Raw genomic sequence first — 25,836 nt, 5'->3', positions numbered from 1 at the left:
GCATTCAAGAAGATACCACAGCACGGGTGATGCGATATCAACGCGGACGTCGTACCGAGCCGAGTATCGATAGCCGTGCGAGCGCCTCGACGGAAAGACAGCATGAGCGGGGGCATCGAACGCTTGCCTACAGAACTCATCGAAAGGGTCTTGACTTTTGTGGAGCCTGGCCATCACGATAAAGAGGTCGACATCGCCCAGAGAAGGCACCTGAGTGTCGAGAGCTTCGAGCCGGCGCCTGTGCCCTCGCGAAGCTCTGTGGCCGACGTGGGCAGATTCCGCAGTGTCTGCAAACGATTCGCAGAGATTGGCGAGCCCCTCCTTTTCACTCGTGTCGCCATTCGATTCTCAGTCAATGGTCTCAAGCGCTTAGAGCAGTTAGCAGAGTGGACCCATCTGGCTGCGCAAGTCAGGCGGTTTACCTATCTTGTTCCATACTTTTACGAAGATGGTGAGTGCGGTGATTGCGCGACGTCGGTCATGCGCTGACTTCTGTGTTTGCAGATGCACACGACCTGCAAGGCCTGGCGGAAGAGTTGCGACGATTCGGGCTGGGCACTTCTGACATCGGCAACTTGCAGCGCAAGGAGCTAGAGCAACGGACCATTTGCACCAGAAAGGAAGACGTCCGAATTCTCAAACGTGCAATATCGAGCTTCACGAGACTGGAGCTCGTCCAACTTTTGCGTGTTTCCGATCGAGAGGATGGCATAGTGTTGAACTACCTACGAAGACACGAAGACGCCAGACAGCAGCTCAACCTGAGCTGGAATACTGCATGTTCTCATGCATCCAGGACCATGATCACTGCTCTACTCACCTCCAATGAGGTGCCCTGGTCGAGATTCAGCCTGCCCATCTTGAGCCCGGATAGTGCGCGATTCTTACGACTGAAGGTACCCAACTCCGTTTCGTCTTTGGCTGAGCGGCTGGAGGTGCTCACCCTTCACTTCGACGATAACGATGAACTCGATGCCAAGATTCAAGAATTGTCAATCGTCTTCAAAGAAGTCTTCTCAAAAGCTAGGAATATGAGGGCTGTGCACGTGGGGTTCCCATCCTTCCGTCCTCTAACGTTACCGTTGGAGAGCATCTTCCATGGCGTGAAATGGGAGAAGTTGGTTGCGTTTGGAGTGCAAGGCTGGGAACTAGACGAAGCCGAGATCACAGGCCTAGTCCGGCGACACCCCAACATGAAAGGCCTGCGACTGCGAGATGTCCATCTCAAGGAGGGAAGTCTATGGAAGAACATCCTCAAATTCCTCCGATCAGACATGTTATCCCTGCAATGGGTCAGCTTGCGACGTATCGGATACGCGGAATACTACCATTCACAGCAATTCGCACAAGACCTTGGCACCGAGCTGCCAGATTTTCCTCTAGCAGATCTCGAGAGTAGCAGCGACGACGACACAGATGGAGAAGACAATAATAATCTCCCACCACCACCACCTGGACCAGCACACAACAATACAAACGACGACGACGACGACACGGATTCCAACGACTCGGAATATCCCGCGGACAGCGATGCAGATTCTGACGATGAACACGGCCCCGAAGCGCACGAGGTCGACTTTCCCGCTCTCAACTCACCGGATACCCCGGGCTCAGCTCCTTGGTGTACATGCCACGGAGGCGGAGGCAGACTGGAATCGGCGGATGAGTTGAATGATGATGGATTGCGGGTGGATAATAGTAAGAGAAAGTATTGGGAGAAGTGGGTGTTGAGGAGGTGTCCCGAGCATGGCGAGTGACTTACCTACCTACCTACCTCCCTCCCGGACTTTTGAGTCTGTAGTCATGATGCCTTCCATGGCGTGATTGATTACCTTGCCTCGCATGGTGATGACAACAATATTGTCGCGCTTGGGCGAATGGGCGGGCAGCACAATACGTAAAGAAAACGAATAGATGATGCGATGATCTCAAAAAATATGGAATGACCACGTTGACCATTTCTCTACTTTTTCTAGCGATTGGACCCTGTATTCTGGTCCTTTGATTTCAGTCTGATCGAACCTGATAGGTGTGTACGAGTGCCGAAGCCGCAGCCCACCACCACCTCTAGTCTATATCGCTTTCCAACCCGGCAATCCTCCAGTCCTTGTGTGCCTGTGTGCCTACCTTAGGTACCTTCTATAACCTCCAAATAACCTCCAAAGCACGCTGGAATCCCAAAGAAGGAAAAAAAAGAGCAGCCTTTAGAGTCAGTCCCTCAATCCTCACCATTCCCAGTCCACCTCAAACCTCTCCTCTCGCCCGCCGAAGTAACACAAATCGCCAAAAGAGCATGCATAGTATACACGGCATCATTCCCCGCATTATGCAAATTCCACGACTCCAAATCAAAATGCAGCAAAATTTTCCCCAAAGAGCTCGCTTGTGAATCTCCCGTGTAATGCTTGAAGAGAGGAATTGTATCCAATGTATCAATGAGATTGCGACGATTCCTAATTTCTACATTCATGGATTCGAAGTATTTGATGTCTTGTGATAGATCGTGGCCGACGATGATCAGGTTGCGATGTTCGGGCCAGAGGCTGGTTGGATTGTTGTTGTTGTTGGTGTTTGTTGTGGAAGAGGGATGGTTGGCGTTTTGACCACCGGAATAGGGTTCGCGGAAACAGCTGGAGAGGTGCGCTGCAGTGTTCTTTTTGGGAACAAATTCGCTTGTTCCGAATTCGAAGGCATCCGGGCATCCTTTGACCCATCGGCGGTTTTTGTATCTTTTGTACTCGGCAATGCGCAGGTGGCGGCCTCGAATGAATTTTTGCCACTCTCTTCCATTCTCGCCTGGTGCGATGCCCTTCAAGTCGCGAGTGTCCAGTGTGGCTACTCCGATCTCTGTGATCATGCGTGGGGGATGTTCGTAGGCTTCGACGTCGATTGCGATCAGGATCGGCTCTTGGTCGAAAGCGTGAGGCACTGGCTTCGTGTGGTCGAGGAGGGGCTCAGGCACGCCGGGCTGGACAGAGGCTGAGTCGGACGTTGGGTTCAAACCAAAGTACTGCATCGCGTTACTCGCGCTGTCGCCTTGCGTGACCGATGTCTCGGAATGCCTCTTTTTCCTGCTCGCCTTCTGCATTTCCGTGTTGAGGAGATATGCGACTTTGATTTTCGCCCTGACAGCCTCGATGCTGGGGTCTTCAGTGGTAGGCGCAGTTGGAAGCCTCACAAGGCGCTCGCAACTCAACTGATCTATCCAGGAAGCGTATTGGGATCGCGAGATGCACTGACCGAGAAAGCGCGGGCGCAGTGCCTTTGGAAGCTCGTCGAAGGTGAGAACGAAACCGTTCTCGCGCTGCCACTGGTCGATGGCAACGTTGGCGCGTTCAAATTTCGCGTTGATCTCGTCAAATAGAGACTGCACTTGCGAGGTTGGCACGAAGGTGAGGAGTCCGTACTCGTCGTCATAGATGTAATAGCTTCACATTGTCAGCGAATGAAAGCGTGCAGCGCGCAAGTGAAGATTCACATGTAGTGCAGTGAACAACTTACAGACTCCAGTTACGCGTGTAGATTTTGCCCGCGTCGAAGAAGGCAGTGGCAAGAGATTGCGACCACCTGTACGGCACGCACGTGTAGCAGTATTTGGTGACGGCGAAAAAGGGTGTCAACTCGACATTGCTCGGCAAATGCTCTCCCTTTCTTGCATCAAATGGTGCCTTTCTGTCGGAGCTGAAGGCGTTGGATGATGATGATGATGATGATGATGATGATGATGCCGACTCCTGCTTCACTTGGCTCAGTGCGGCTTCGATTTCACCCAATCGATACGTCGAGTTCGCATTGGGAAGATGCTGATTTTCATGCGAATCGTCGTCCGTGTGATGAAGAGGTGCTTCACGTGGCTGTGGTATGTCCACTTCTTCTTGTTTTCCGTTGGGTGTCGGTACTTTGGATGGAAGGGCATTTTCCCCACCGATCATGGTCACGAAGCGGTCCATACGACTGCTGGCCGCCATACTGTTCGATGGTGATGTTGCTGTCAAGGTGGTAGGAGTAGCAGTCTGGAATGATTGGGTACCTTAGTGTCGAACTGTTGGGGCGAGACTTGTATCTCACTCCCTTAAATATTCATAGGTGAAATGGTGGAGTTTTCCCGTCACAGCCGGTTCCATCTTTGTTTGTCACAATTGACAGGCGCGACTTGACCCGTTCCTCGCCATCCATGAATGTCTTTGCTCATATGAGTGCATCCGTTTCATCTCTCCCATAACTTACCGAATGTATGCTTCGACGTGGTATATGGTGTGTATCATCACTTTTGGGCTTGACATTACTGTACCGACACCATATCGGGAGCCTGAGGTTCCTGTCTGGAAACGGTACACGACATCGAGCCCACGTGATTGACATCACAAGGCTACGACAGTAATGTAGGTAGAGGCCCATCTAATACTCTGATATCATGAGAAAGAGAAAAGGGAGAAACAGGAGAAACAGGAGAAAAGTGGTGGTTCCGGAGAGTGAGACTTTCTTTGCCGGGCTTGCCGACCCAGTCTACCCAGTCCAATTCGGCCGAACAGGTTTCTCCGCTCCGATCGCCAAGCCACTTGAGTCCTCCTGTCTCCTCAGGTATGAACACGTTCCCGCCCACCCCCAATGGAGACACGACCGACGTGGTCGACAATAAAAGGGGTATGAAAATGAAGAGTAGCATATCTGAGACATCTTCCACCACGCTGGACGCCCCCAAGTCCACTTTGGACGACATGAAGCCGTCGGAAGCGCCCCCAGAGTCGGCCAGCATGATCTGGACCCGTCGTCTCATCCTTATGGCCTTCTGGGCGGTCGTAGTCCTGCTGGGCGTACCACATTGGAATTGGACGACTTCCATCCCTCGATCCTCACTTCCCCTTGACTCCATGAATGCGTGGGCTGATGGAAAGGTGAAATCTCCACTCCCTTCTCAGATGAAGCGAACCGACTACTGACCTTCCCAAGGCGTGCCAATTGCAATATCCGCTCCACGTTCAACTGCAGACATCCAGCATGCCATCGGGGCACGCAGAGGCTCTTGCTACTAATATCGAGACCGTCTTGAACGCCCAGCAAGGCCTGCCCCTGCATAGCTTTCGCGTCTCGACCACGAATCTCACATCACCGGACACTGCACTCACGGTCATCCTGGAGACTGCGCAGACTCCACGCGTGTCACTGAGGTCCTGGGAGCCGACACTCGACGTGAGTCTTGATCTCAGCCCGCCGGTCAATATAGGTGAAGTGGGTCCTTTCATCGCACAAGAAGTCTCTCGCGTGTTTGCCGACGAAAGTGCGTCTCTTGCCTACCTCGTCGCCGGCACGAGTTTCGCAAACAGTGATCAGCCCCTTCAACTGGATCCTGCAAAACAGAAAGCGTTGGACGGCCGTACCACAAGGGCTTTCAAGTACGCGTCGAATTATCACATCACCTTCTCGTTGTTCACACCCGCAGCCTCTCCATCCGCCTGGGCGATTGACGAGGCGATACAAGCGTATATTTCGCCACTCTTGCAATCACTATCGTCCATTAGCAGGTTTACGATCGAAACGCAAGTCCAACTCTATGCTTCCTTCAGTGCATCAATCGCTGGACCCACCTTTGATGATGCCAGGAACGCCTGGCTGTTGTCCCATGGAGATCTCACAGGATTCGTCAACGCCGCGGAATGGCCGCTGAACCCCAGTATCGGCGCCGGACCTACCATCAACTTTGTGTTGTACGTTCCTTCAATCGAGAAGAGCCCACTACTCATTGAAGGCGATAGTGGAACTAGCTGGATCATTCCGCAATGGGGAGGCGTACAAATCCACAATCCTGTTAGCGGAGTGGCCGATACTCTCTCGCTAGAAGACCTACAACCAGACATGATCACGTTTGCAGATCAACTTGCTGCATTGCTTGGTGTGCCTCAGTCGCCGCCATCCCTGTCACTGAAGATCTCTAGCCTGGCCAGAGAAAGAGCCACATCGCTGATACTGTCTGCATCTTCCACACTTGGCGCACTGTCAAGGCTCACTTTGAAACTGACATCCATTGCTATCCCAGACTCGGTAGCGACGTCAGTCGATGAAACCCTTCATCGCCTGGACCTGGCATGCAGCGACCTGCGCAGTGGACGCTTCCAGAGCGCTCTGGCCAATGCTCGTATTGCCGAAAACGAGGTTGAACAAGCCTTCTTTGAGCCTTCCATGGTCGGCCAGGTCTATTTCCCTGAGGAGCACAAGGTTGCAGTCTATGTGCCTTTACTCGGTCCTATGGCAGTGCCTCTTATCCTGTCTGGTCTGAAAGAACTACGCGCATTCCGCAATAGAAAACGCAAGACTGCTTGAAAGTCGCAAATCACGGCGTGCACCAATTCAATCGTTCATATATGTACGTTTGGCGAAGGGTGCCAATCACTCTTCCAAAAGTACGCCCTGGCATCTCTAGATCTTGGGAAAGCGGCCTTCACAAATCATAACTTGCCAGACGGAGTCATCTCGACCTCAGCCCGCCTGCGCCTTGATGCGCCGTTGCCATCGGCAATCATGCTACTGATCTTTTCCAGTATGCGAATGCTGGTCCTCTAGAGGACATTACGGCAAACCACGGCATCAATCACGTGGACTTATTTTGCCTAACTGCCATGGGCCCTCCTTTCAGAACGAGACCGCACCTAACTCAACATCCGCCATCATTCTCGCATCTTTCTTGGTCCGGGCTAGGCGCTGGCGCTGTTGATATCAAGCGCCTCAGAGTCGGGCTTGTTAGGGAAGGCAAGACTACTATGATTAATACGAGTGATTTGAAACATCTACACTGGACTCCTTATCAGCAGTTCAAGCGCCACGCTGCTTCAGGTTGTGACAAGCAGACTGCAGATCTAATCGGTATTGGAACGATGTCGGGCTCTGGACGCAACGATCAAGGTGAAAATGCTAGAGTTGGATCGTCACTATGAAGCCAAAAGAATGAAATCTAACGTGATCTCTCTCTCTCTCTCTCTCTCTCTCTCTCTCTCTCTCTCTCTCTCTTTATAACAAAACCTTTCTCCCCCGTTTTCCTTGGAATCCTTTTCGATCACACAAGTTCTTCTTCCACCAACCTACCTACCTACCTATTCTATAGTACTTGCGCCAAGGTGGCATATAGCATATATCCAGCGTATGAGGAACACATACCAAAACAACCCCGCCACTAATTCGAACAACCTCCCAATCGTGTCTCGCGTCCTCGATGCAAGAATCCATTGATGATACGACGTGGTAAGAAAGAATGAGATAAGAAGATGAATTGGCTCAAGGATCTTTCAGACCAAACAAAGGATAGAGCTGTCTGTCCTGCTCCAATTGAACGAGAATCTGGCTTCAAATTACAGCGCTACCTAATCTAGGTACCTACGAAAGACGTTGGTGCTTCTCCGCTGTGCCTTGCTGGGTGGAGACAACGCGGAAGCGAGGTTGCGTCTCCTCGGCGTCCGGGTCTGGTCGAGATACTAGGACACTATCCTCATCTTCCAGATTGCTGGACGCACGAGAAGCGGAAGCACTTCTGACGCTGGTGACTGCCTCCGGGGCTGCACCACGTTTGCATCGCGATATTTCAAAGAAGAATATGCTGTCTGGGTCTGTCTCTGCTCTGTCGGTAGGTTTCGGGTTGTTGGACTCACTGTCATCACTTCCCTTCTTCGTCTCACTCGTCTCTTCTTTTTCCGAGCTTCCAAATATATCAGCCCAAAGATCAGCGAAAAGACCCTTCGACTCTGTGGTCGTCTCGCCCTCCTTCTCGTCGTCGTCTTCAGCTTCACCAGTGATCGCTTCGCTGAAGTTCCACATCTCTTTGAGCTCGCCTCGGATGAGCCCAGTGGCCCAGGTACTGATTAGTACGCCTGGGACGAGATAGAGCAGTGCTGGCTGAACGTGCCGAAAGATTGACATGAAGACTAGTGTTGCAATCATACCAATCACATACCCAATCATCGATGCCGAGAAGTAGGGCTTGTTGAAGCTGGTCGACAAGGCAGCAGGTAGGTCCAAATGAGAACTTCCTCTTATCCACAATTTATCGCCCCACTTGCCACTGACAGTCACATATGGCGCCTTTTCGACCTCAGTCTTGAGCGTGCACACGTCTCCATCGCAGACCTGTTTCTGAGTCTGTTTTTGCTTTCGCAGATAGTGCATGTAGAGATCGAAGCGTAGACACAGACCAATCATGAGACCAGGCAGCACAATATCGCCCAGACCAAGCATGCTGTAAGCTCGTTGCTCTCCAGGCGCTGCGGAAGGGTCTTGTGGCCGAGGAAAGACCAGCTTGATCGGTACATCCAGGTTTGTAGCCACAGTGACCATGAGGGGTGTAAAGAAGACTGCCCAGATGTCATAAAAGAAGAGACCTGATAATATCAGAGATCCAGTGGCGAATGTGGTGGGTGACATCAGCTGCAATGCACCATAACAGACACCGAACCCTTGCAGATTTGTGAGCCACCAAGGCTTGTCAACAAGGAGACTGTAGATGATGGCTGAAATGCCGAGGATACCGGATGCGGCGTTGAGACGCGTGGCAACGATCTTGAACTCGAAGACGTGCTTTGCAAAGCCCTTGACTTGATATCGCTGCTTGACTACATCTCGTAGCCGCCAAGCGAAGCTCAGCAGAGGAGCCGGAAGTGGGAGCCGGCCCAAAGGCCCAGCAAAGGGTGTGGTTCTGGTTGCAGACTCGCTGCCCAGTGCGACTGCTCTACGCATGTGGTGTTGCACTTTCCATATCTTGCCTTGATCGCTGTAGTACCTGGGCATGATCAAACTTGCCATGGTGATCCACGAGTCGTTGATGAGCTTCGCCACGCTGTAAGTGCCAATCAGGCTGAAATACAGGCCAAGCACTGTGTTGATAATGCCAGCACCATACGTCTTGATCAGCCAATATAGACCAGCGAGCACAGTGCCAGCCATCAGCGGGAATATCAGGGCGTCTCTGGGAGTCAGGCCCTCAACCTGTTGGATTGTCTCTTCTTCTTCTTCATCCTCTCCATCTTCGTCGTTGTCGCCCTCTTCCTTCTCTTTCTCCTTCTTCTTCTCCGGCTTGGCTGCTGACGAGGGTCTCGAGAGGGAAGCGTGTGCGCCAGTGTAGATGGGAAAGAGGGCTGCGAGCAGCAGGTGGAGGTACATGGGCCACAGATGCCGATTCTGCTGCCAGTGGTGGGCCGCTGCCGTGAGCAGCTCGTTCATGTCCAGGGCCATGGTGGATGTGGGAGTGCGATTCGGGGTGGGAAAATGCTATTCTGTGGTCATTGTTGTCGCGGTGTTGTGCTCATGCTGAAGATGGCACCAAATACGCAGCGGGCAGCCAGTTGTTCACTCCGGTAAGGTCGGAGGTAGGTAGGAGGTACGGTACGGTACGCGCTGAGAAGGGTGTTCACGGGTCGGTGTACCATGAAGGAAGCTTTGGAGGCCACATTCCCTCAACTTTCACGCGTTTTCTTTCATATGAATGCCGGCAGGGATGAGCCTGGTACAACTACACCCCCTGGCAGAGAAGTCTCTTCATCTGGACCTCTGCACATACATACGTTGGATTTATGGTATAGCAGTGCGATCTAACGCTTCAGAAGACAGAGCGCAACGAGGCGAGTGATGGCCATGGATGACGGATAATGGATGATGGATGATGGATGATGGAGCAGATGACGATGCAGATCAAGACCACCAAACTCTTCTCATCACCGCAAGAAGGCCTTCAAGAACGCCGACACGGAATGCACCAACATGGTTCATCCATACAGCTACTACCTACTTTGCCTACCTATATGTAGCAGCGCATGATCGACGGCCTGCGCCTCGTGTGTCGGTCCCTCGTGAAAGCGAAAGCCAGGCTGCTCAGATGGGCAATGGTGCCGACAATCTCACTCCCATCTTGCTTGAGCCTGGACAGAGCAAGGCAGTGTTGTCTGTTCATCATTGCCGGCTTGTCGACGAGAGCCTCTTTGCTTTTTTCGCGACCGTCCACGTTATATCTGACCATCCCGATGCGGCATAGAGTCTCGTATTGACGTCGCTCTCATCACCATCACACTGGTACCACCGAGCCAACAGGTTATTTCATAGCGCGCTTGTAGGCAACAATAAGCTCTTGTTTCTGCAACTCCCGAAGCTTTGCGAAGCATTGCGAAGCATTGATGATCTGCTGGATGATCTGCTTGGTCTAAGCCAGGACGTACATGTATATTGCTGCCATTCGCGCTTGTTTCATTCTGTCCATTACCCTCGGTAAGCTCGCTGCAACATGTGGTCGGTATATGCACTCTCTCTTCTCGTGCTGCCTTCCTATAGCGCGATGGTACACGAATGCCTATCAGGCCTTCCACATGGCTGGAGCGTTTCTGACAGCACAGTGTACAATAACACACTAATGCACCTTAGCGTATCGTTGTAAGTGTACGATTCTCAGGGAGTGTTCAGTATAATCAGACTAAGACAATACACACGGAACAGAAAGTACCAAAATCTCAATAAGCTAGAGTCTCAGCTTGCGTTGGTTTCTACGCCAGGTAGCCCCAAGTATGGCCAATATCAGGACTTGGACAGCCAGAATGCCATGTTTGCACCATCTACAGACGCGGCAAACAAAGTCAAGTCGTGGCTTAGCAAATCGGGCGCCACAAACATAGTCAGTGATGGTGTAACGGTCAGATTCGACTCGTCGGTGGCCAAGGCCAACCAGATGATGAGTGCTGCATTCAAGCTGTACACGGACGGGCAGACAACCAAGCTGCGAACGATGGTGAGTCCGCAAGGCCCTCCGTCTGACCAAGTGTTGACTAACAGTCCACAGTCCTACTCAGTGCCTGAGGATCTCGCTCAATATATCGATATTATCTCCCCGACTACGTACTTTGGAGAGATGAAAGCTCAAGCAGTTCTACCGCGAGAAGAGGAAATTCCCACCCTGACTACTCGCGACAAGCCGAGCCAGCCCCAGCTCAATCCAGCTTGCACTACCACGTATGTCTCGAAGAGAACAGGCCGGCATTACGACCTCCTTACACCGCAGTGTCTGAGCGAGTTGTACAACACTGGAGGCTACAAGGTGGACCCAAAATCCGGAAGCAGTATTGCTTTTGCCAATTTCGTGAATCAGACACCAAGCTACAGCGATCTTGACCTGTTCGAAAAAGCATTCAATATTCCCGAGCAAAACTTCACTGTACTTGCGCTGTTGAATGGAGCAGTCAACGATCAAAATCCTCTGACAGAAATGGATGGCGAAGCCAATCTGGACGTGCAGAACATCGTTGGACTCGTCGATGGCTTGCCCATCTACACTTATATCACAGGAGGTATGTGGACCACCAAGCTATCACTTTCTGAGCTGTGAATTAACCGGACCAGGCATTGCTCCTGCCATCCCTGATCTCCAGAGTCCGAACGCCTCCCTGGATACCAACGAGCCATTTGCGGAGTATTATCAATACCTGCTGTCACAACCGAACTCCAAGTTGCCGTACATATTCTCTCAGAGCTATGGAGACCACGAGAACACGGTAGGTAAGCCTAATAAGAACATGTCGCGCACTCATGAGTCAGTCGTATTTCTGACCCATCGATCAGGTCCCGCCGAAATATGCTGCCCGAGTCTGCAACATGATCGGTATGCTCGGTCTTCGCGGTCGAACAGTCCTTGCCAGTTCCGGCGACCAAGGCACCGGAGTAATCTGCCGCGCCAATCTCCCTCCTGGAAATGTGATTGAAGGCGCGCCCCAATTCGAACCACGATTTCCAACAACCTGTCCCTACGTAACCGGAGTAGGTGGCACACAATCCTTCAACAACGAAATCGCCTGGAATGCCACCGGAGGAGGCTTCAGCAAGTACTTCAAAACCGCATGGTATCAAAAATCCGCCATCAATACCTACCTCTCGAAACACATTAGTCCCGCTACGAAAACCTACTACAGCTCGAACAACTTCGTAGATTTCCACGGACGTGCTATTCCAGATATTGCTGCACACAGTCTCTATCCCGACTACGCAACCTTCATCAACGGCTCTATCGCTCCAAACGGAGGTACCTCCGCCGCCACTCCCGTAGTAGCATCCATCATCGCCCTCCTCAACGACGCCCGTCTACGCGCCGGACTGCCCGCAATGGGATTTCTCAATCCGTGGCTCTATGGTGCCGCAGCTGATACACTCAACGATATCACCGAAGGGAGTGCTGTGGGATGCAATGGAATTGATATACAAAATGGAAATCCACTTCCCGGGGCGGCGATTATTCCTTTTGCAAGTTGGAATGCTACGGAAGGTTGGGATCCTACGACGGGAATTGGCACGCCGGATTTTTGGAAGATGAAGAGTCGTGCGTTGGAGACTTGTGCTTGGGGGAATGTGCCGAGTGAAATTTGGAGGTTTCCGCCTGTTGGAGGGTGGAGTTGGAAGAATTGAGGGGAGTGGAACTGAGCTGAAGCCTGGGTAATTTAGCATAGGTAGACAGACTAGAAACCAGTTCGCTTGCGATTTTTGTTTTCCGCACTCTCCCTCTTGTGAATCTGATTTCCAATCTGCCTCTCATGCACACAACACAATCAGACCTAAACAAAAGTCGCTATTGACACCTCTCACGCCATACATGGAGTTTCTCCATCCCCTTCCTTTCCCGCGTCCCACATCAAGAAGCCCTCGTCCACCCCCGGGCACAGCTAAAGTGCGCAACGAATCCCCTTCACGCGTGCTCGTGGTGACCAGTAAATAGCAACAGCAAAACCAGCGCCACTCCCTTTGGCAAGGTAAGGTAAGGTAAGGTAAGGTAGGTATTAATACAAACCACTACACGAGTTTCGCACGTGTTTCGAAAAACGTCAAGAACCTTCAGTAGTCGTCGTCAAAGTCCTCGTATCCCAAGATTCGACATGTTCAACAGGCTGCGGCAGTACCACTACACCGCTATCTGCGCCAATGGAATGATGTTTGCCAAACATGGCTCGCACTCGTCTCAGTTCTTCGCCTTTGGGCTCCCAGATTAATTGTTCTTGGAATAGCTTGGGGAGCTGGAGTCCGGTTCTGCGACACATGCCTAGGTAGAAAGAAGAAAAGGTGAGTAAGTATGCATGGGAACTGTCTCTCTTAAGTCTTGAAAAGTGCATTCAAAAATTCTTTCTTTCGGCCTTCTGGGATTACGCACAGACGTGTGGATTGGATTCGAAAAGTTGACGAGGTTAGAAGGTAGGTACATATGAGGTTTTTCTTTTTCACTTACGGTAGTACTCGGTTAAGAGAAAAGGTTGGGCAATAGTTGGCATGGGATCTCGCCATTTCCAAATCACATCTCTTGTGAAGATTAATCGTTTCATATGTCTCAGCCAGACTCGAGTGGTGGCGTCTTTATGTTGCCACATCAGCATGCCGGCAGCAACTTGGGCGTGAGATTCTCGTCCTGATCTCTTCTTTGGCGGTCGTATGGGACGTTCAATGAGTTCTTTGGGCAAGGACCCTGTGATGGCTTCGGCTAGTGAGGGTGTGTTTGTCCAAAGATGTAGACCGGATGTTGCTCGTGGATTACATTCGATGGCGTAGAGGCCTTTGGAGGTTTCGATGAAGTCGAAGGCGATTTGTCCACTGAATTTGGGACCTCCTGTGACAAATCCGTAGATGTAATCGTAGATTCCAGGGTGGAAGGTCTGTCGAAAGAAGACACTGCTGCTGCCATCGAGTGTGTCCAATACAGGGTAGCAACTCGTTGCCTCGATCCTGCCTTCTCGCACGATGCTGTAGCTGCAATATCGTTTGCCCTCGAGCCACTCTTGTGCTACATACCAGTTGTCCTCGTCGATTTGGAGATCAGTCGGTATAGGTGCGCCAGGCTTGAGATGGTACAAACCCGAACACGCTCGACCAAAACATGGCTTGAGTGCGATTCCATCAGGAAACTCTTCCACGGGGAATTGCATCACATCATGCAGACTTTTGCAAAGCCACGCTCGAGGTACCGCAAGGCCGAGCTGTTCCATGTAGTTTGTAAATTCATGCTTGTTGTGTAGTCTCACGAGCAGATCGAACGACGGGGCGAAGAGACGATCCAACACCTCCGGCTCCTTGGAATCAGCCAAGCAAAAAATCTCCTCGTGTATCGGAATGATGATGTCAATGTGCCATCGTGCTACGAGGAGCTTAACAGCTTGAATGTAGCCAGTGGCATTCTTGTGTGGTGCCGGCACTTGAGCACTCTGTTTGACCGCTTTCGAAAATGTGCAGATGTGTGTGCCCATAGGATCGATACAGTAGACTGTATGGCCAGCGAGACGGAACTGTCGAGCGAGATCAAGTGAGACGGGGAAGCGTCCATTGGTGAGGAGGATATTCAATTTGTGGTCATCTTGTCCTTGCGAGGCACTCGGCTTCGTGGCAGACATGGTGTCAAGTGTCTACGCTACCTAGCTCTCCGATCGGTGTGCGTAAGACAAACTTGCCTGGTGAGGGTATTCTGGCTGCAATATGTAAGGTAGCGTGGGAATGTAAGTGAATGACATGGCGTAGTCCTTATTCCTATACCGGCTCTCGGGACGATGGCGTATATTGGCACTCGCAATTTGAGCATCTGACACTCCATGATGATGTGAATTTCTTATGTGCGTAGCCTTATGATCAGTGAATGGTCGCAGAGACAAGGTCTTCCGAAGAATCGCGAGCCGGGTTCCAGCGGACAAATGTGCCAAGATCTCACTCTCACTATTCGGAAGCTTAGTTTCCCGTGCACAAGCGAGGTTTGCGAACCTCACGTCGTCTCTTGTTCTCGTATACACTCGGCCCCGGGAATCTATTCACCGTCGACCATGATAATAATAATGAATTGCTGCTCAGTCATAGCTTACTGTCCATCCTTCCACGAGACCTGTTGCCCGAACTGCCTGTCCCCGCCCTCGACCGTGAGCGTGTATGATTAGAAGACTTGTACGATGATCCTTCGATTGAGACAGAACCTCGAATGGATAAGAAAATAGCCACTGCTGCTTGTATATGTGCAGATGAGGTTTCGCAAGCTTTTGGGCTTGAGGTGAAGAGATGGAAGAGGCTGCACCGATGTAGCCCATACGAACATGAGCGCATCCTCATGGTACGCTGGCAGAGGCGATGCGCGAGGAATGAGCATAAATCCTATGAGACGTAGTGTCATAGCCCGATGAGCTGGACATATCTGTGATCGCTGTACTGCGGTGAGGCATCATAGCTAAGATCCTGAGATCCTGACATTCTGCCTGGGTCGTCCCCTGGGTCGAGCGAGAGAGCTCGAAAGGCATTGGCAAGAGCAAATCTTGAGATAATGTACGATTTCTTTGTAAGTTGCGCAGCGCGGCATATACTGTATGCAGCAGAAGGTGTTAGTTTCGTCTAAACTTCCGTGGTAGCGGAACTTCTCCCTGCGCTGCTACAGGCCGAATTGCTTGCTCGGATATTCACTTGCGGCCCCTGTCTGTGGGCACATGGCGCGAGGCGCCTGAAGGTTGGATGGCTCGATGTCCAGTTCGTGGATTGAAGCTCGCTCGCCTGTGGTGCGTCTCGCGTGCTTTTGTGGACCATTGTTGACCAGCCAACAGAAGCGAAGACAGGCAGAGTCTGTACACAACGAAGAGAGGCCGCAAGTGTACCAGTACAAGCTGCTCAATACCTGCAGGTGGGAATGCTCGGTGTCTCGAGGCACAGAAGTCGTGTAGCGGCAAAGGCGAGCTACTGGGTGCCTGATTGCTTCAATCTTGAATCCTCAAACCTGATTCCCAAAACCTCACTTTCCCGCCAAGACCGGCCCGCTGTGCCGGACCCTCTCGCACTATATTATGAGTCTTCCTTCTGTTTTGACTCTCTCTCTTACAACAACCACCGCGTCTCGTCACAACCAGACACGCACACACCCACCATCCGCTCCCAGTACCCGTTCGTCTACAAAACCAATTCTTTTTTTCCAGCGGCGCTTCTGCGTCTCCTGACAAAAGAAAACGACGACCAGCACACTGTGCGAGCACCAACCCCCCTTCTTTCTCTGTCTTTTTCCATCCTCCCTTCTGTCTCTGTCTTCGTCTCTGTTTCACAAACCAAAAAACAAGAACGACGACCAGCAGAATTCGCGAGCATCACCACCAACCCCCTTCTCTCTCTGTCTCGGTCTCTGTCGCTGTCTCGGACACCATCAGACCAGACCACAGTACCGGTTCGTCCGCAAAACCAATTCTTTGTTCGGCGGCGCTTCTGCGTCCTGAAAAAAAAAAAGAATACGACGACCGGCCCGCCTCGCAAGCACCACCAGACACCCTTCTGTCTCTGTTGAGCAGAACTTCTCCTGACAAAACACCATACACCGCGCAAAGGGTGGCAAGATGAGCCGTCCTCCCCTGGGGCAGACCCTCTTCGAGTTTGGTTGCACTTGTGTGCTCTCCGCCATCGCCAACGTCCTCATCAACAAGAATGACGAGAGAATCCGGCAAGAACGGGAGGCAGAGGAGGCAGCCGTCATCGAGCACGAACAGCTGCAGATTGCGTTCGCGAAGAAGGAGTCGGAGCTCCGACTCCAGAAGCAGCGCGCGGCTGAGTCGTACCAACGGCTCGCCGATGAGCTTGAGATTTCGAGACAATCGTTTCTCAACGCCACCACCGCCACCACCGCCGCAGCGCCGGCTCACAACATCACCCTCGGGGCAGGGACAGGATCCCTGACCCCACCACCATTCGCCCTGGTCGTCGCCGCCGGCCTGCTCGCCCTCGCTCTTCTCCTCTCGCTCTGCCTCCCCCTCTCGCTCTGCCTCCCCCTCCGCCACATGCGCAAGGGCCACGGTCGCCATCGCGCGGCCGCAACCCACAAGCCCAAGAAGTCGCGAGCAGAGGCCGGGCGTGCCAGCGAACTGGCAGCCCTCACCAACGATGCCACCCTATCTGGGTGGCAGTACGTTGAAAGCCTCTTTCGCCTGGACACCCTCGCTGCCGCCTTCTCCTCCGCAGAGCTCGAAATCACCACGTTGCGCACGCAGAGATCAGAAGCCGATCTCGAGCACGCCGTGGCTCTCGCAGCTCTGCAACCTCGCCTGGACACCCTCGCTGCCTCCCTCGCCTCCGCAGAGCTCGAGAAGACCACATTGCGCACGCAGAGATCAGAAGCTGATCTCGAGCACGCCGTGGCTCTGAAAGCTCTGCAAACTCGCCTCGAAGAAGCCACTGCGTCCCTCGTCTCGAAAGACCTCCAGCTCGCCACGCACCTCAAGACAAAAGAGGCCGCAGCGAGCCGCGAGCAAGTCCAGAAAGACGAGGCGGCAAAGCTTCGAGCGGCGAGGAACGCAATTTCCTCTCTGAAGGCAGACCATTTGCCTTCAATCCGGACGCTGGCCAACGCCCTGAAAGCAGCTCCAATGACCACCGGCGACCCCAAATTCAGCTCGGGGCTTGAACACCTCGACGCTGTCCTCGATTGCCTGGAGCGCAACTCCAATGGCATCGTGCCTGCTCACCGAGCAGAAGCACAAGTCGAGGCCATGCTGGGGGTCATTTCTGGCGGGAGGTTTCACTTCCCGCAGGAGTATGCTGACAGGGCACGCCTGTTGCTGGATGACTTTCGCGCGCGCAACTGGGGTGAGACGAGCCGTCCGGCGGCCGTCGAACCTCAGCGGGACACCACCACGCCGCCGGAAGAGAGGAAAGAGCAGGAGGCTGAGGTGAAGCAGGAGGAGAAGAAGAAAGAGGCGGAGAAGAGTGAAGATGAGGAGGAGGATGAGGAGAAGCAGGATGGAGAGGGAGAGAAGGGTGGCAAGAAGAAGAAGCGACGCCAACCCAGAAAGTACGGCGAGGATTGGCGGCTGAGAAGCCTGAAGGCTCTCCCGTTCTTCTCGTCGTCGGAGGTCTAGATTGAGTTGGCAGATGGTGTGAGAGATGGCACTCTAACCTTAGAACCTGACGCAATGTTCACGGAGCGAAAAGAAAAAAAAAGATGATGAAGAAGAAGACGTTTGATACCCACTTCTCGTAGCAATACGAGATGCAGGGCGTCGCGTCGGACTCTTCTCACTTTTTCTCTTTTTGCATCCGTTCGAACTTGCCGATGGAACTTTGTGCGATGGAGACAGCGTTTGTGCATGAGTGACTTGATTACCACCGGCATGGCTTTTCGAAGCTGTGTTGGCAGGATATCGTCCAATGCATGAATGTCTGGCCAATACTCGAACATCATCTACTGAGGGCTCAATCATCCTCCACTGGGTCTGGCTTTTGCAATTCTTTCTTGTTGTTCTTGCTCTTGCTCTTGCTCTTGTTGTTCTTGCTCTTGTTTTTGAAAAGTTTATGATACCCGTACTGGTTTTTGTCTGCGTGTTTGATTGTTTGTTTTCTCCTTTGTAACCAGTACACAAGTAGCGTTGGATGGACTTTAAGACGCAATGGCAAATGACTTTTATTGCCTGATTATACTATCTCTCTCTCTCTCTCTCTCTCTCTTCTCATCGTGACATTCATCATCCATGATTCCCCTACACCATCCATCAAACCGCAACACACACTTCTCAACTTCGAAACCCAAGTCCGCCTGACTGACTGACTGTCCTTGTTCCTTGTCCCTTGTCCCTTGTCCTAAGCACTATCTTGGCGAACATGAGTAATAATAAAAAATGAATGGAAAGTGAAAAGGAAAAGAAGGAAAAACAAAAGGAAAAAAAAAACAAAAGTAGTTCCTCCAGACAAAACCTCCTATAATTCCCTTGTAGGTAAGGTAGTAGTAAATGCGACTATGCAACGTGACATGATAAGAAATAATATAATTAGGTCTCTCAATAACAACAACAGCCAGCCAGCAAGTAAGCAAGCAAGCAAGCACCCTTTGTACATGTACAATAGACAGACAGATAGACAGATGGATAGATGAGCTGATTGATTGATAATGTAGTAAGTACAATAGTACCTAGGAAGGAGTAGTAGGAGGTAGTAGTACCTTGAGTAAGTTATACACCTAATATACATATCTTGACATCTGCTTGCCTGCTTGCTTGCCTTTCCCTTCCTTTCCTCTCCTCTCCTTTCCTCTCCTCTCCTCTCCTCCCCTTCCATCTGCAAAGAGACAGAACACAAACAACTTGTCCAATAGTCTTCTCTTTCCCCAAACCATTTCCTTCGCCTCAAGACTGACTATGTTACATAGCCCTCCCAATAACGACAGACTCCCCACGACTCTATCTTGCCCTCTCTTGACGCAGGAAATTTTGTGCGTGGAGTTGTTCGCGGCAGAAATGATTGTTTTGCCTTGCCGATCGACATCATCATCATCATCACCATCATCGGAGACATGGTATGATGGGATTGAATATCCTTGCCTGTAGTTGCTTGTCTTTTTTGTCCTGAAAGTACCAAGTACATATACCTCAGCGATGAAAAGATCGGATTGGTTGATGGTCGTACGTACTAGGTACTCCCGCTGTGTAAGGTAAGGTAGGATTGATTTCGGTCGAGAAACCATCATCATCATCATCTCCATCCACCACTCAACCATTTTGATTCTTCTTCTTCTTCTGATAAGGATAGTCCTGATCATTCAAATGCAAAATAAACTCTTCAAAAGTAATTCCTCGGATTCTTTTGCGGGGAGAAGAAGAAGTCTCCTCGTCGTCTGAAGGGATGTGAATTTGGGGTTCGAATGCGACTGTTGACCAAGTTCGCATCAGTTTTCTCCAGTAGCAAGCTGTTGCGGCAGGAGTGGTGTATCGTTGTCTGAAAGTTTCTTTGGCTCGGTCGGCGATTTGTTGGGCTTCGTCGAGGTGGTGCTCGTAGTATTGGATTTTGGCCTCGAGGTCGTGGAAGTCGCGAGCTACGGAAATGCAATTGTGGCCTGTGTCGAGTAGGTGGTAGTAGTGCGCTACCCATTCTACGTCATGAACGAACATTAGACTGTCGCAGTTGAAGAGATGTGTCATTCGGGCAGACCAGGCCCGTCCTTCGGTATTGACAGTGTAGCGATATTTGCAGAATTCATCCATTGGAATCACCGTGGCAAGGTTCTCCCAGCTCATTTCCTGTAAGCACAAGGGTTCATTAGCAGAGGAGACTTCAAGCAAAGCTTCGTTTCTCGTTCTCACCGATACGTTTGCCCATTCTTTTCCAGCTGTCACATCCAGTAAAGACTGTCGCACGGGCTTGTTCGTCCACGTTGCTCCACGCCATACCACCTGCGGCAGCTTCTGCTCGAGAGATGAGTCGTGTGTCCTAAACTTCGCCTGCATGGTCCGAAAGCCTTCGGCTTCGGGCGGCGCTGCAAAGAAATGGAAGTCTGGAATCAACCACAGATTGTCATGGACAGCATCTGCATCCCTTCGAGTGAACGACCATAACGCTCCAGGCTTCTTCTGATCGAGAACAGCGATGTCATCGACCACAACGCTAAACTCAATGTTTGGAATCGCTTCACCTGAAGCATCTGCAGCAGCGACAGCTTGCACGACTTGCTGCACGATGGCGATGATTCGATGACGGAAGTCCTCTCTGAACAGCCCTCGGGTCAAAATAATGCGGACTTGCGAGTCGACGATCAAGATTCTCACGCCTCCATCATTGCCAGTACCCTCACGAAATAAGTCGATATCGTCCTCGGTGATGTTGGCCGCACCAAAACGCTGCTGGGCCCGTTCAATTTCATGGTACAGCAGTGGGAAAGCAGCGTCGCATTGGCTGGCGGCCAGATACTGATTGTTCCCATCTCGTTGCCAATCATACTGCCATGGAGTTCCTGACTTTGAGAGCGAATCCAGTATCGGCTGTGCTGCTGTGGATTTGGAGTGAATCTCAATCACCGGATCAGAAGGTATCGCAAAGGCTGATGGCGTTGGAGCGCGGACCTCTCGATGGCTGTATTCTCTCGAGACCAAGAGGAGAAGCAGTATGGCGCAAGTGAATTGCCAGACTCCAGGCTGTACGGACCACCGACTCAAGTGCTGTCCAAGCGGTGGGGAGTTGTAGGTCCACATGGTTGTCCGCTGAGAGCGAGGGGTGACAGGCGCACAGGCGCGATGAGCGGCAGTGAGGTGAGCATCGATGATCGAGAGGAGACAGGAGCAGTGCGAGGAATAGAGGGCTTGTAAAGATGTGTGGGAGTTCGATAGATCGACGTCGAGGTCAACTTACTTAGCGCCGGTTACATGCTGGACTCGTACTTGACGGCGTTTCCCAATAATGCCTGTCCTGACTGGCGTTGAAGATGACATTGTGCTACACGGGAAGAAATCTCGGAGCTCCTGCAATGAGCCGGTCGCGGACCACAGCATCTGTTTGTGGGCATCAGAGCAAACAATCTTGTCCGCGTCGTGTTCTGTTGATGAAGCCGAACCTCCCAAACGGGCTTTTGTGTCTTTCGCGGCAGCGAAGGTCGTCGAACAGAAACAAGAAGACGTGCATCCCGGATTCTCGGTTACGCCAGACTAAACACACAAGCCTTTTTCTATGGACCAGGGTGGCGATCCTGGTTCGCTATCAAATTTGCCCTGGTGAAGCCGGAATAGCGAATTGAGACAGTGAGAGATTGATTGATGACACGAGGCCGCCGATCCACCCGCTGCGATAATAGCCTAATAGGCAGAACACATAGCTATGATTGATCCTTCGTACTTTGCGCCGTAGCATTCGCAACGTATTCCTTCCAAAACCTCGAAATCGCGTCTTCATAGAACGTTTTATGCAAAGGGATTTCCCACTTGGCGGGATTCTGCTGCAATTCATCCAACCATCTCGTCATGTGCGTCAATCTCTTCTCCGCCAAACCGGCAAAATGCACCAAAGCAGCACCCGGCTGGCCCTCGAAACCATGCTCAAACTCATACGCGTTGAACCATATGCGAGGCATCCACACAATACCAGATGGACCAGTCGTATTCGCTGCTGCTGCTGTTTCAATCGACTGAATCACATGTGCCATAGCAGCTTGTTCACCAAACCACCCTAGGTCCTCCGCCGGATGCGCGAGCGGGTACGCCAGCGTCTGCGTGAGAAGATCGACAGAATCAGAATGTACTCGAAGATAAAACACTCCCGAATTGAGCCCATTGTGATCCGCTGTCACGAGCGCGTAGACACCTTGCACATCATCCGGAGGCAAGAAAATCTCGGGAGAGAGCGCGGGATTTAAGACGATGGAGTCGGCGTCTACCCACATGAGCCATTGTTGCCTGTGCTCGACGGGTTTAGACAGTTCTTGTAGCATAGTGGATAGGAGGAAGTAGTGTTTGCTGTAGAGTTTCCGCGTGGTGACGTCGTACTCGAGTTTGGCGAAGGGGCAGCCGAAACGCTCACTGTGTCGTTGGTGAGAGAGGAGAGCGGCGTCAAGTTGTGGAACTTTGTGCGCGCCGTAGAGCATTGATACCTTTGTCACGCTGCATTTTGGACGAGCTGGGAGGGAGCGTTCAGACTCCGGTGAGGTTGGATGAGCCGAGAAGCTGTAGTTGGTATTGCGGCTCCGAAACTTGATGAAAAACAGCAGTAGGAAGAGAATGATACATGCAGCAGAAACAGGGGCTCGCCTGCAGTTTTGCCTGACAAAGGGTCAGCGGCGGATCGAAATATCATGTTGGAAGTCAGTGATTACCACTTTACGGGCATAGAGGTATACTACCTAGTGATGTCGTGTGTAACTAACAAGCTTGCAAGATGAGTTCGGAGAAGATCAGATCGTCTATGCCGAGTCCCTCCGGTATTAATCGGGCCTGCTTCCGAGCAGCCCCGCAGCAGCCGAGTATGACTTATAACATCTCTAAAAATGCTTAGAACACTGTGATTTCTCGTCTGCCACATTCTACAAGCGCTGTTCAACATGCTCATCGTCAAACCGTACTACCCAGAGGGCGTTTCCCGCATACTTGCCACCGGTGGCACCAACTACATCGGTTTCGTTGATGACAACACTGTGCTCAAATACCCTCACGATCCCAAAAATCTTTCTCAACTGGAGTGCGAAGAGAAGATCTATACTCATCTTGGCCCTAATCCTCGCATACTGGAGTACAAGGGCAAAACTGAGCAGGGCATTCTGCTGCAGCTTGCAACTAATGGTTCGCTCGCCAAATATCTCCAGCAAGACTCTTTGGTTTCTGCAACGACTAGGCAGAAGTGGGCCTTACAAACAGCTGAAGCTGTGGCCTATATCTACAAACAGCACGTTCTCCACTGCGACTTGAACGCTACAAACCTTCTGCTGGACAACGACCTCAATATTCTTCTCTGCGACTTTCAGGGACGCGTTCTAGGCCTAGATGGTAGCGTCCAAGTTGACGGCGGAGTATGCGAGAACGCGAAATCACGTATGCCCGGCAAAGCAGATGACGAGGCTAGTATAGAAACCGACATTTTTGCACTTGGATCGACGATCTACTATATCATGCAAGGCTATGAACCCTTTCCAGAACTGGACACGTTCGAGGATGAAGTTGTAATCCAGACGCGTTTTGCGTTGCACGACTTCCCCGTTCTGGACAACCTTCTTGTCGGCAGGATCGTACACAGGTGCTGGAGCGGTGCATATACGGCTGTGGAAGAAGTTGTGCACGATCTCAGAGCACTGAGTACATGAAGTGGCAACGAAGACGGCAGACTGATCAAGCAATTACTGTCTCGACTGTTTGGTGGATAAGCCAAAGAGCTCTTTGCTCAGGATCCTCCAGAATCGTGCCCGATGGACCTTCACTCATAACGTCAAAGAGGACTATGTGTGAGCTTCTTCTTCGACCAGCAAGTCTTATTTGACTTCTTCCCAAGTAAGTGTAGGTGGGCACATTTCTTGACGTTTTTTGCTGATACATAACAAGCCAATCTTGATCGCTTTGCTGCGCACCTGAGGCAGAGGAACTTATTGGTCGATGGGAAATCATTCGCTGTACCATCACTTCCGGCGTACGCTCTTTTCCTTTGGAAAGCTCGCTGCGACTGCCGGCCGAACCGACAAACCCCAATGATGGAACCGATTTGATCTGGCTCACGAAGGATCCCAGAGCTGGCGGCGCACTTTGCCGAACTTCAAATCCCAATCGATACGGCTGCAAAGGTTCTTGATTGCAGTCTGGAGGCGCAGGCGCTGCGACAGATGACAACCGGATGGGATCCAGGCGGCACTAGGCACCTCTGTGGTATACTCTCGATCAAGCGGGGGGCCCAGAAGTGCTGGTCAAGGGCATCCATATGCGCTGTTGTTCAACCAAGTGCGGCTGATGGAGGACTCAGGCTCAATTGCGACTGCTAGCCGGGTCGAACGGATCGTTGGCAGCGCGGAGACCTTTCAGATAGCCTTGGAGGTAAGCAAGGTGCTCTTTGACCTCTCCCTTTGCATCCTCCTGATCAGAAAGGCCAGGTCCCTTCCCCTTCCCGTCCCAAAGCTCCTAGTCTGTAGAAATGCTTCTTGCATCTGCACTCCGCACTGGCATCAAGTCCGGCTGTCCTTTATATCGTCGATTCGATGTGAAATTTGCGCCTCGAAGTGTCGTCTCTGAATTAGTTACTGACAACCTGCACGTGTTGCACTTTCACGTTCACATTGTAGTGTGTATGGCCAAATAGCCAAGTGTCGACTGATGCCATGAGAGTCTTGCTCAACAAATAATCCAGAATGTCGCTGCAAAAAAACCCGTTCAGCGGGCTATCTCTGTGTTTTGGCTGTACAGCTGGACCATACAGAGGAGCATAGTAGGTTGCAATAAGAACTCGACTCTGGGTCTTTGTCGCTCTAATGTCTGTTAGCGCCGTTTCGAGAAATTCTCGATCTGCCTTGTGCGCGTCGGTTTGTTTCTGAGGAGTTTACGGGTATAGAGGTGTGCTACCTAGTAATGTCGTGTGTAACTAACAAGCTTATAAGATGAGTTCGGAGAAGATTAGGTGAATTGTGGACAAGGTTATACTTTGGATAAATCTGAATAAGCTCACTACATAGCCCTGATGTTTGAACTATTATATATTGTATTGACGACTGCTAAGTCATCAATCAAAGCATCAGTGGTTTAGTGGTAAAATCCGTCGTTGCCAAGCTTCTTGAATTCGACGGGCCCCGTGTTGTGAGTACAATAACCACCAACCAACGATGTCAATGAAATACATACTGATTGCGATAATAGCGATTCACGGCTGATGCATTCATCTGTGAGAATAAGCATGTTCACTACATGCAATTCGACTTTTTTGCTTTTGCTGTCTGTTCATTATCTAATAACCTGCGCGCTTCCAAACTTCGGGTATCGAGTTGTAAGCCACCTCAGAGGAGTAATACTCTCTTTTGTCAATGCCTATAGGCACTACGATTTCGCCTGAACGCAAACTCATGTCAACGCGACTATCTCGCGGGACTCGGCCCTGACTTTTGCTATCACTTCTGTACCGTCGTCCTTGACAGTTGGTCCACGACAAACGAGAAAGATGACCTCCTTACTCTTACGCCATCCGAAAATCTACGTACAGGTTATCGGGTCTCCGATATCAGACAGTTCAAGTACATGCCGTGCCGTACAGCGAGGGTAAGGTATGTAATAATACCTAAGGATGTAGGTCAGGTACTAGACTAGGTAGGTCAGGTAGAGATTCCGATACAAGTCTACAGTTGTCCATTTGTGTCCGGCTTTTTCTTCGACGGACGAAAAGGTGCTACATACCTTATCCTTCAGTTGTCTTATATATATAAGGTACATGCACATGAAATGAAAAACTCCATCCTAGAGCGGAAAGGTCCAAAATCGAAAAGGTCGTCCTTTCTAGCTATGCTGATGGATGTGTATACACACGAAAAGAAAAGAAAAGAAAAGAAAAGAAAAGAGACTCCTACGGACTCTCTCTCTCTCTCTCTCTCTCTCTCTCTCTCTCTCTCTCTCTCTCTCTCTCTCTCTC

The 25,836-nt window shown here is 51.3% G+C and overlaps 10 protein-coding genes across 10 annotated transcripts; 5 read left to right on the top strand and 5 right to left on the bottom strand.

The window, feature by feature from the left end:
- Positions 1–2,218: 2,218 nt before the first annotated feature.
- On the bottom strand, positions 2,219–3,932 carry SEPMUDRAFT_36354 (uncharacterized protein; the record flags this gene model as incomplete). The annotated part of the gene is made up of 2 exons (XM_016908636.1): positions 2,219–3,428; positions 3,502–3,932. 2 exons carry the CDS (start codon positions 3,930–3,932, stop codon positions 2,219–2,221), a joined length of 1,641 nt encoding a protein of 546 aa, XP_016764527.1.
- Positions 3,933–4,718: 786 nt separating this feature from the next.
- On the top strand, positions 4,719–6,933 carry SEPMUDRAFT_55705 (uncharacterized protein; the record flags this gene model as incomplete). The annotated part of the gene is made up of 2 exons (XM_016909371.1): positions 4,719–4,895; positions 4,951–6,933. The coding sequence occupies 2 exons, from the start codon at positions 4,719–4,721 to the stop codon at positions 6,316–6,318; spliced, it is 1,545 nt and encodes a 514-aa protein (XP_016764525.1). The 3' UTR covers positions 6,319–6,933.
- On the top strand, positions 6,615–6,929 carry SEPMUDRAFT_103790 (uncharacterized protein; the record flags this gene model as incomplete). Its single annotated transcript, XM_016900516.1, has 1 exon — positions 6,615–6,929. The coding sequence occupies one exon, from the start codon at positions 6,615–6,617 to the stop codon at positions 6,927–6,929; it is 315 nt and encodes a 104-aa protein (XP_016764526.1).
- A 396-nt stretch (positions 6,934–7,329) lies between the features above and the next one.
- On the bottom strand, positions 7,330–9,319 carry SEPMUDRAFT_145660 (Peptidase_A22B-domain-containing protein). Its single transcript, XM_016903185.1, has one exon. It carries the CDS (start codon positions 9,211–9,213, stop codon positions 7,366–7,368), a length of 1,848 nt encoding a protein of 615 aa, XP_016764524.1. The 5' UTR covers positions 9,214–9,319; the 3' UTR covers positions 7,330–7,365.
- Positions 9,320–10,306: 987 nt separating this feature from the next.
- On the top strand, positions 10,307–12,417 carry SEPMUDRAFT_129352 (subtilisin-like protein; the record flags this gene model as incomplete). Its single annotated transcript, XM_016902282.1, has 5 exons — positions 10,307–10,401; positions 10,465–10,753; positions 10,805–11,309; positions 11,362–11,513; positions 11,581–12,417. The coding sequence occupies 5 exons, from the start codon at positions 10,307–10,309 to the stop codon at positions 12,415–12,417; spliced, it is 1,878 nt and encodes a 625-aa protein (XP_016764523.1).
- A 30-nt stretch (positions 12,418–12,447) lies between these two features.
- On the bottom strand, positions 12,448–14,381 carry SEPMUDRAFT_55696 (uncharacterized protein; the record flags this gene model as incomplete). The annotated part of the gene is made up of 2 exons (XM_016909370.1): positions 12,448–13,045; positions 13,229–14,381. The coding sequence occupies 2 exons, from the start codon at positions 14,379–14,381 to the stop codon at positions 12,831–12,833; spliced, it is 1,368 nt and encodes a 455-aa protein (XP_016764522.1). The 3' UTR covers positions 12,448–12,830.
- A 1,894-nt stretch (positions 14,382–16,275) lies between these two features.
- Positions 16,276–17,852, top strand: SEPMUDRAFT_129350 (uncharacterized protein; the record flags this gene model as incomplete). Its single annotated transcript, XM_016902281.1, has 1 exon — positions 16,276–17,852. Exon 1 carries the CDS (start codon positions 16,338–16,340, stop codon positions 17,850–17,852), a length of 1,515 nt encoding a protein of 504 aa, XP_016764521.1. The 5' UTR covers positions 16,276–16,337.
- A 1,071-nt stretch (positions 17,853–18,923) lies between these two features.
- Positions 18,924–22,582, bottom strand: SEPMUDRAFT_145659 (uncharacterized protein). The gene is made up of 3 exons (XM_016903184.1): positions 22,562–22,582; positions 20,067–22,508; positions 18,924–20,003 (listed from the first exon to the last, which is right to left on the bottom strand). Exons 2-3 carry the CDS (start codon positions 20,949–20,951, stop codon positions 19,476–19,478), a joined length of 1,413 nt encoding a protein of 470 aa, XP_016764519.1. The 5' UTR covers positions 20,952–22,508; positions 22,562–22,582; the 3' UTR covers positions 18,924–19,475.
- SEPMUDRAFT_32080 (glycosyltransferase family 34 protein) lies at positions 21,569–22,348 on the bottom strand (the record flags this gene model as incomplete). Its single annotated transcript, XM_016908482.1, has 1 exon — positions 21,569–22,348. A coding segment is annotated over one exon (780 nt), but the record flags the coding sequence as incomplete, so codon positions are not given.
- A 231-nt stretch (positions 22,583–22,813) lies between the features above and the next one.
- SEPMUDRAFT_121938 (kinase-like protein) lies at positions 22,814–24,473 on the top strand (the record flags this gene model as incomplete). Its single annotated transcript, XM_016901740.1, has 3 exons — positions 22,814–23,726; positions 23,778–24,260; positions 24,317–24,473. A coding segment is annotated over one exon (618 nt), but the record flags the coding sequence as incomplete, so codon positions are not given.
- Positions 24,474–25,836: the final 1,363 nt, after the last annotated feature.

Source organism: Sphaerulina musiva (genome assembly GCF_000320565.1).
Source record: "Sphaerulina musiva SO2202 unplaced genomic scaffold SEPMUscaffold_1, whole genome shotgun sequence".
In the NCBI taxonomy this organism is placed as follows: domain Eukaryota; kingdom Fungi; phylum Ascomycota; class Dothideomycetes; order Mycosphaerellales; family Mycosphaerellaceae; genus Sphaerulina; species Sphaerulina musiva.
The sequence above is the reverse complement of the archived record's forward strand: the minus strand, read 5'-3'. Positions and strand labels throughout refer to the sequence as shown.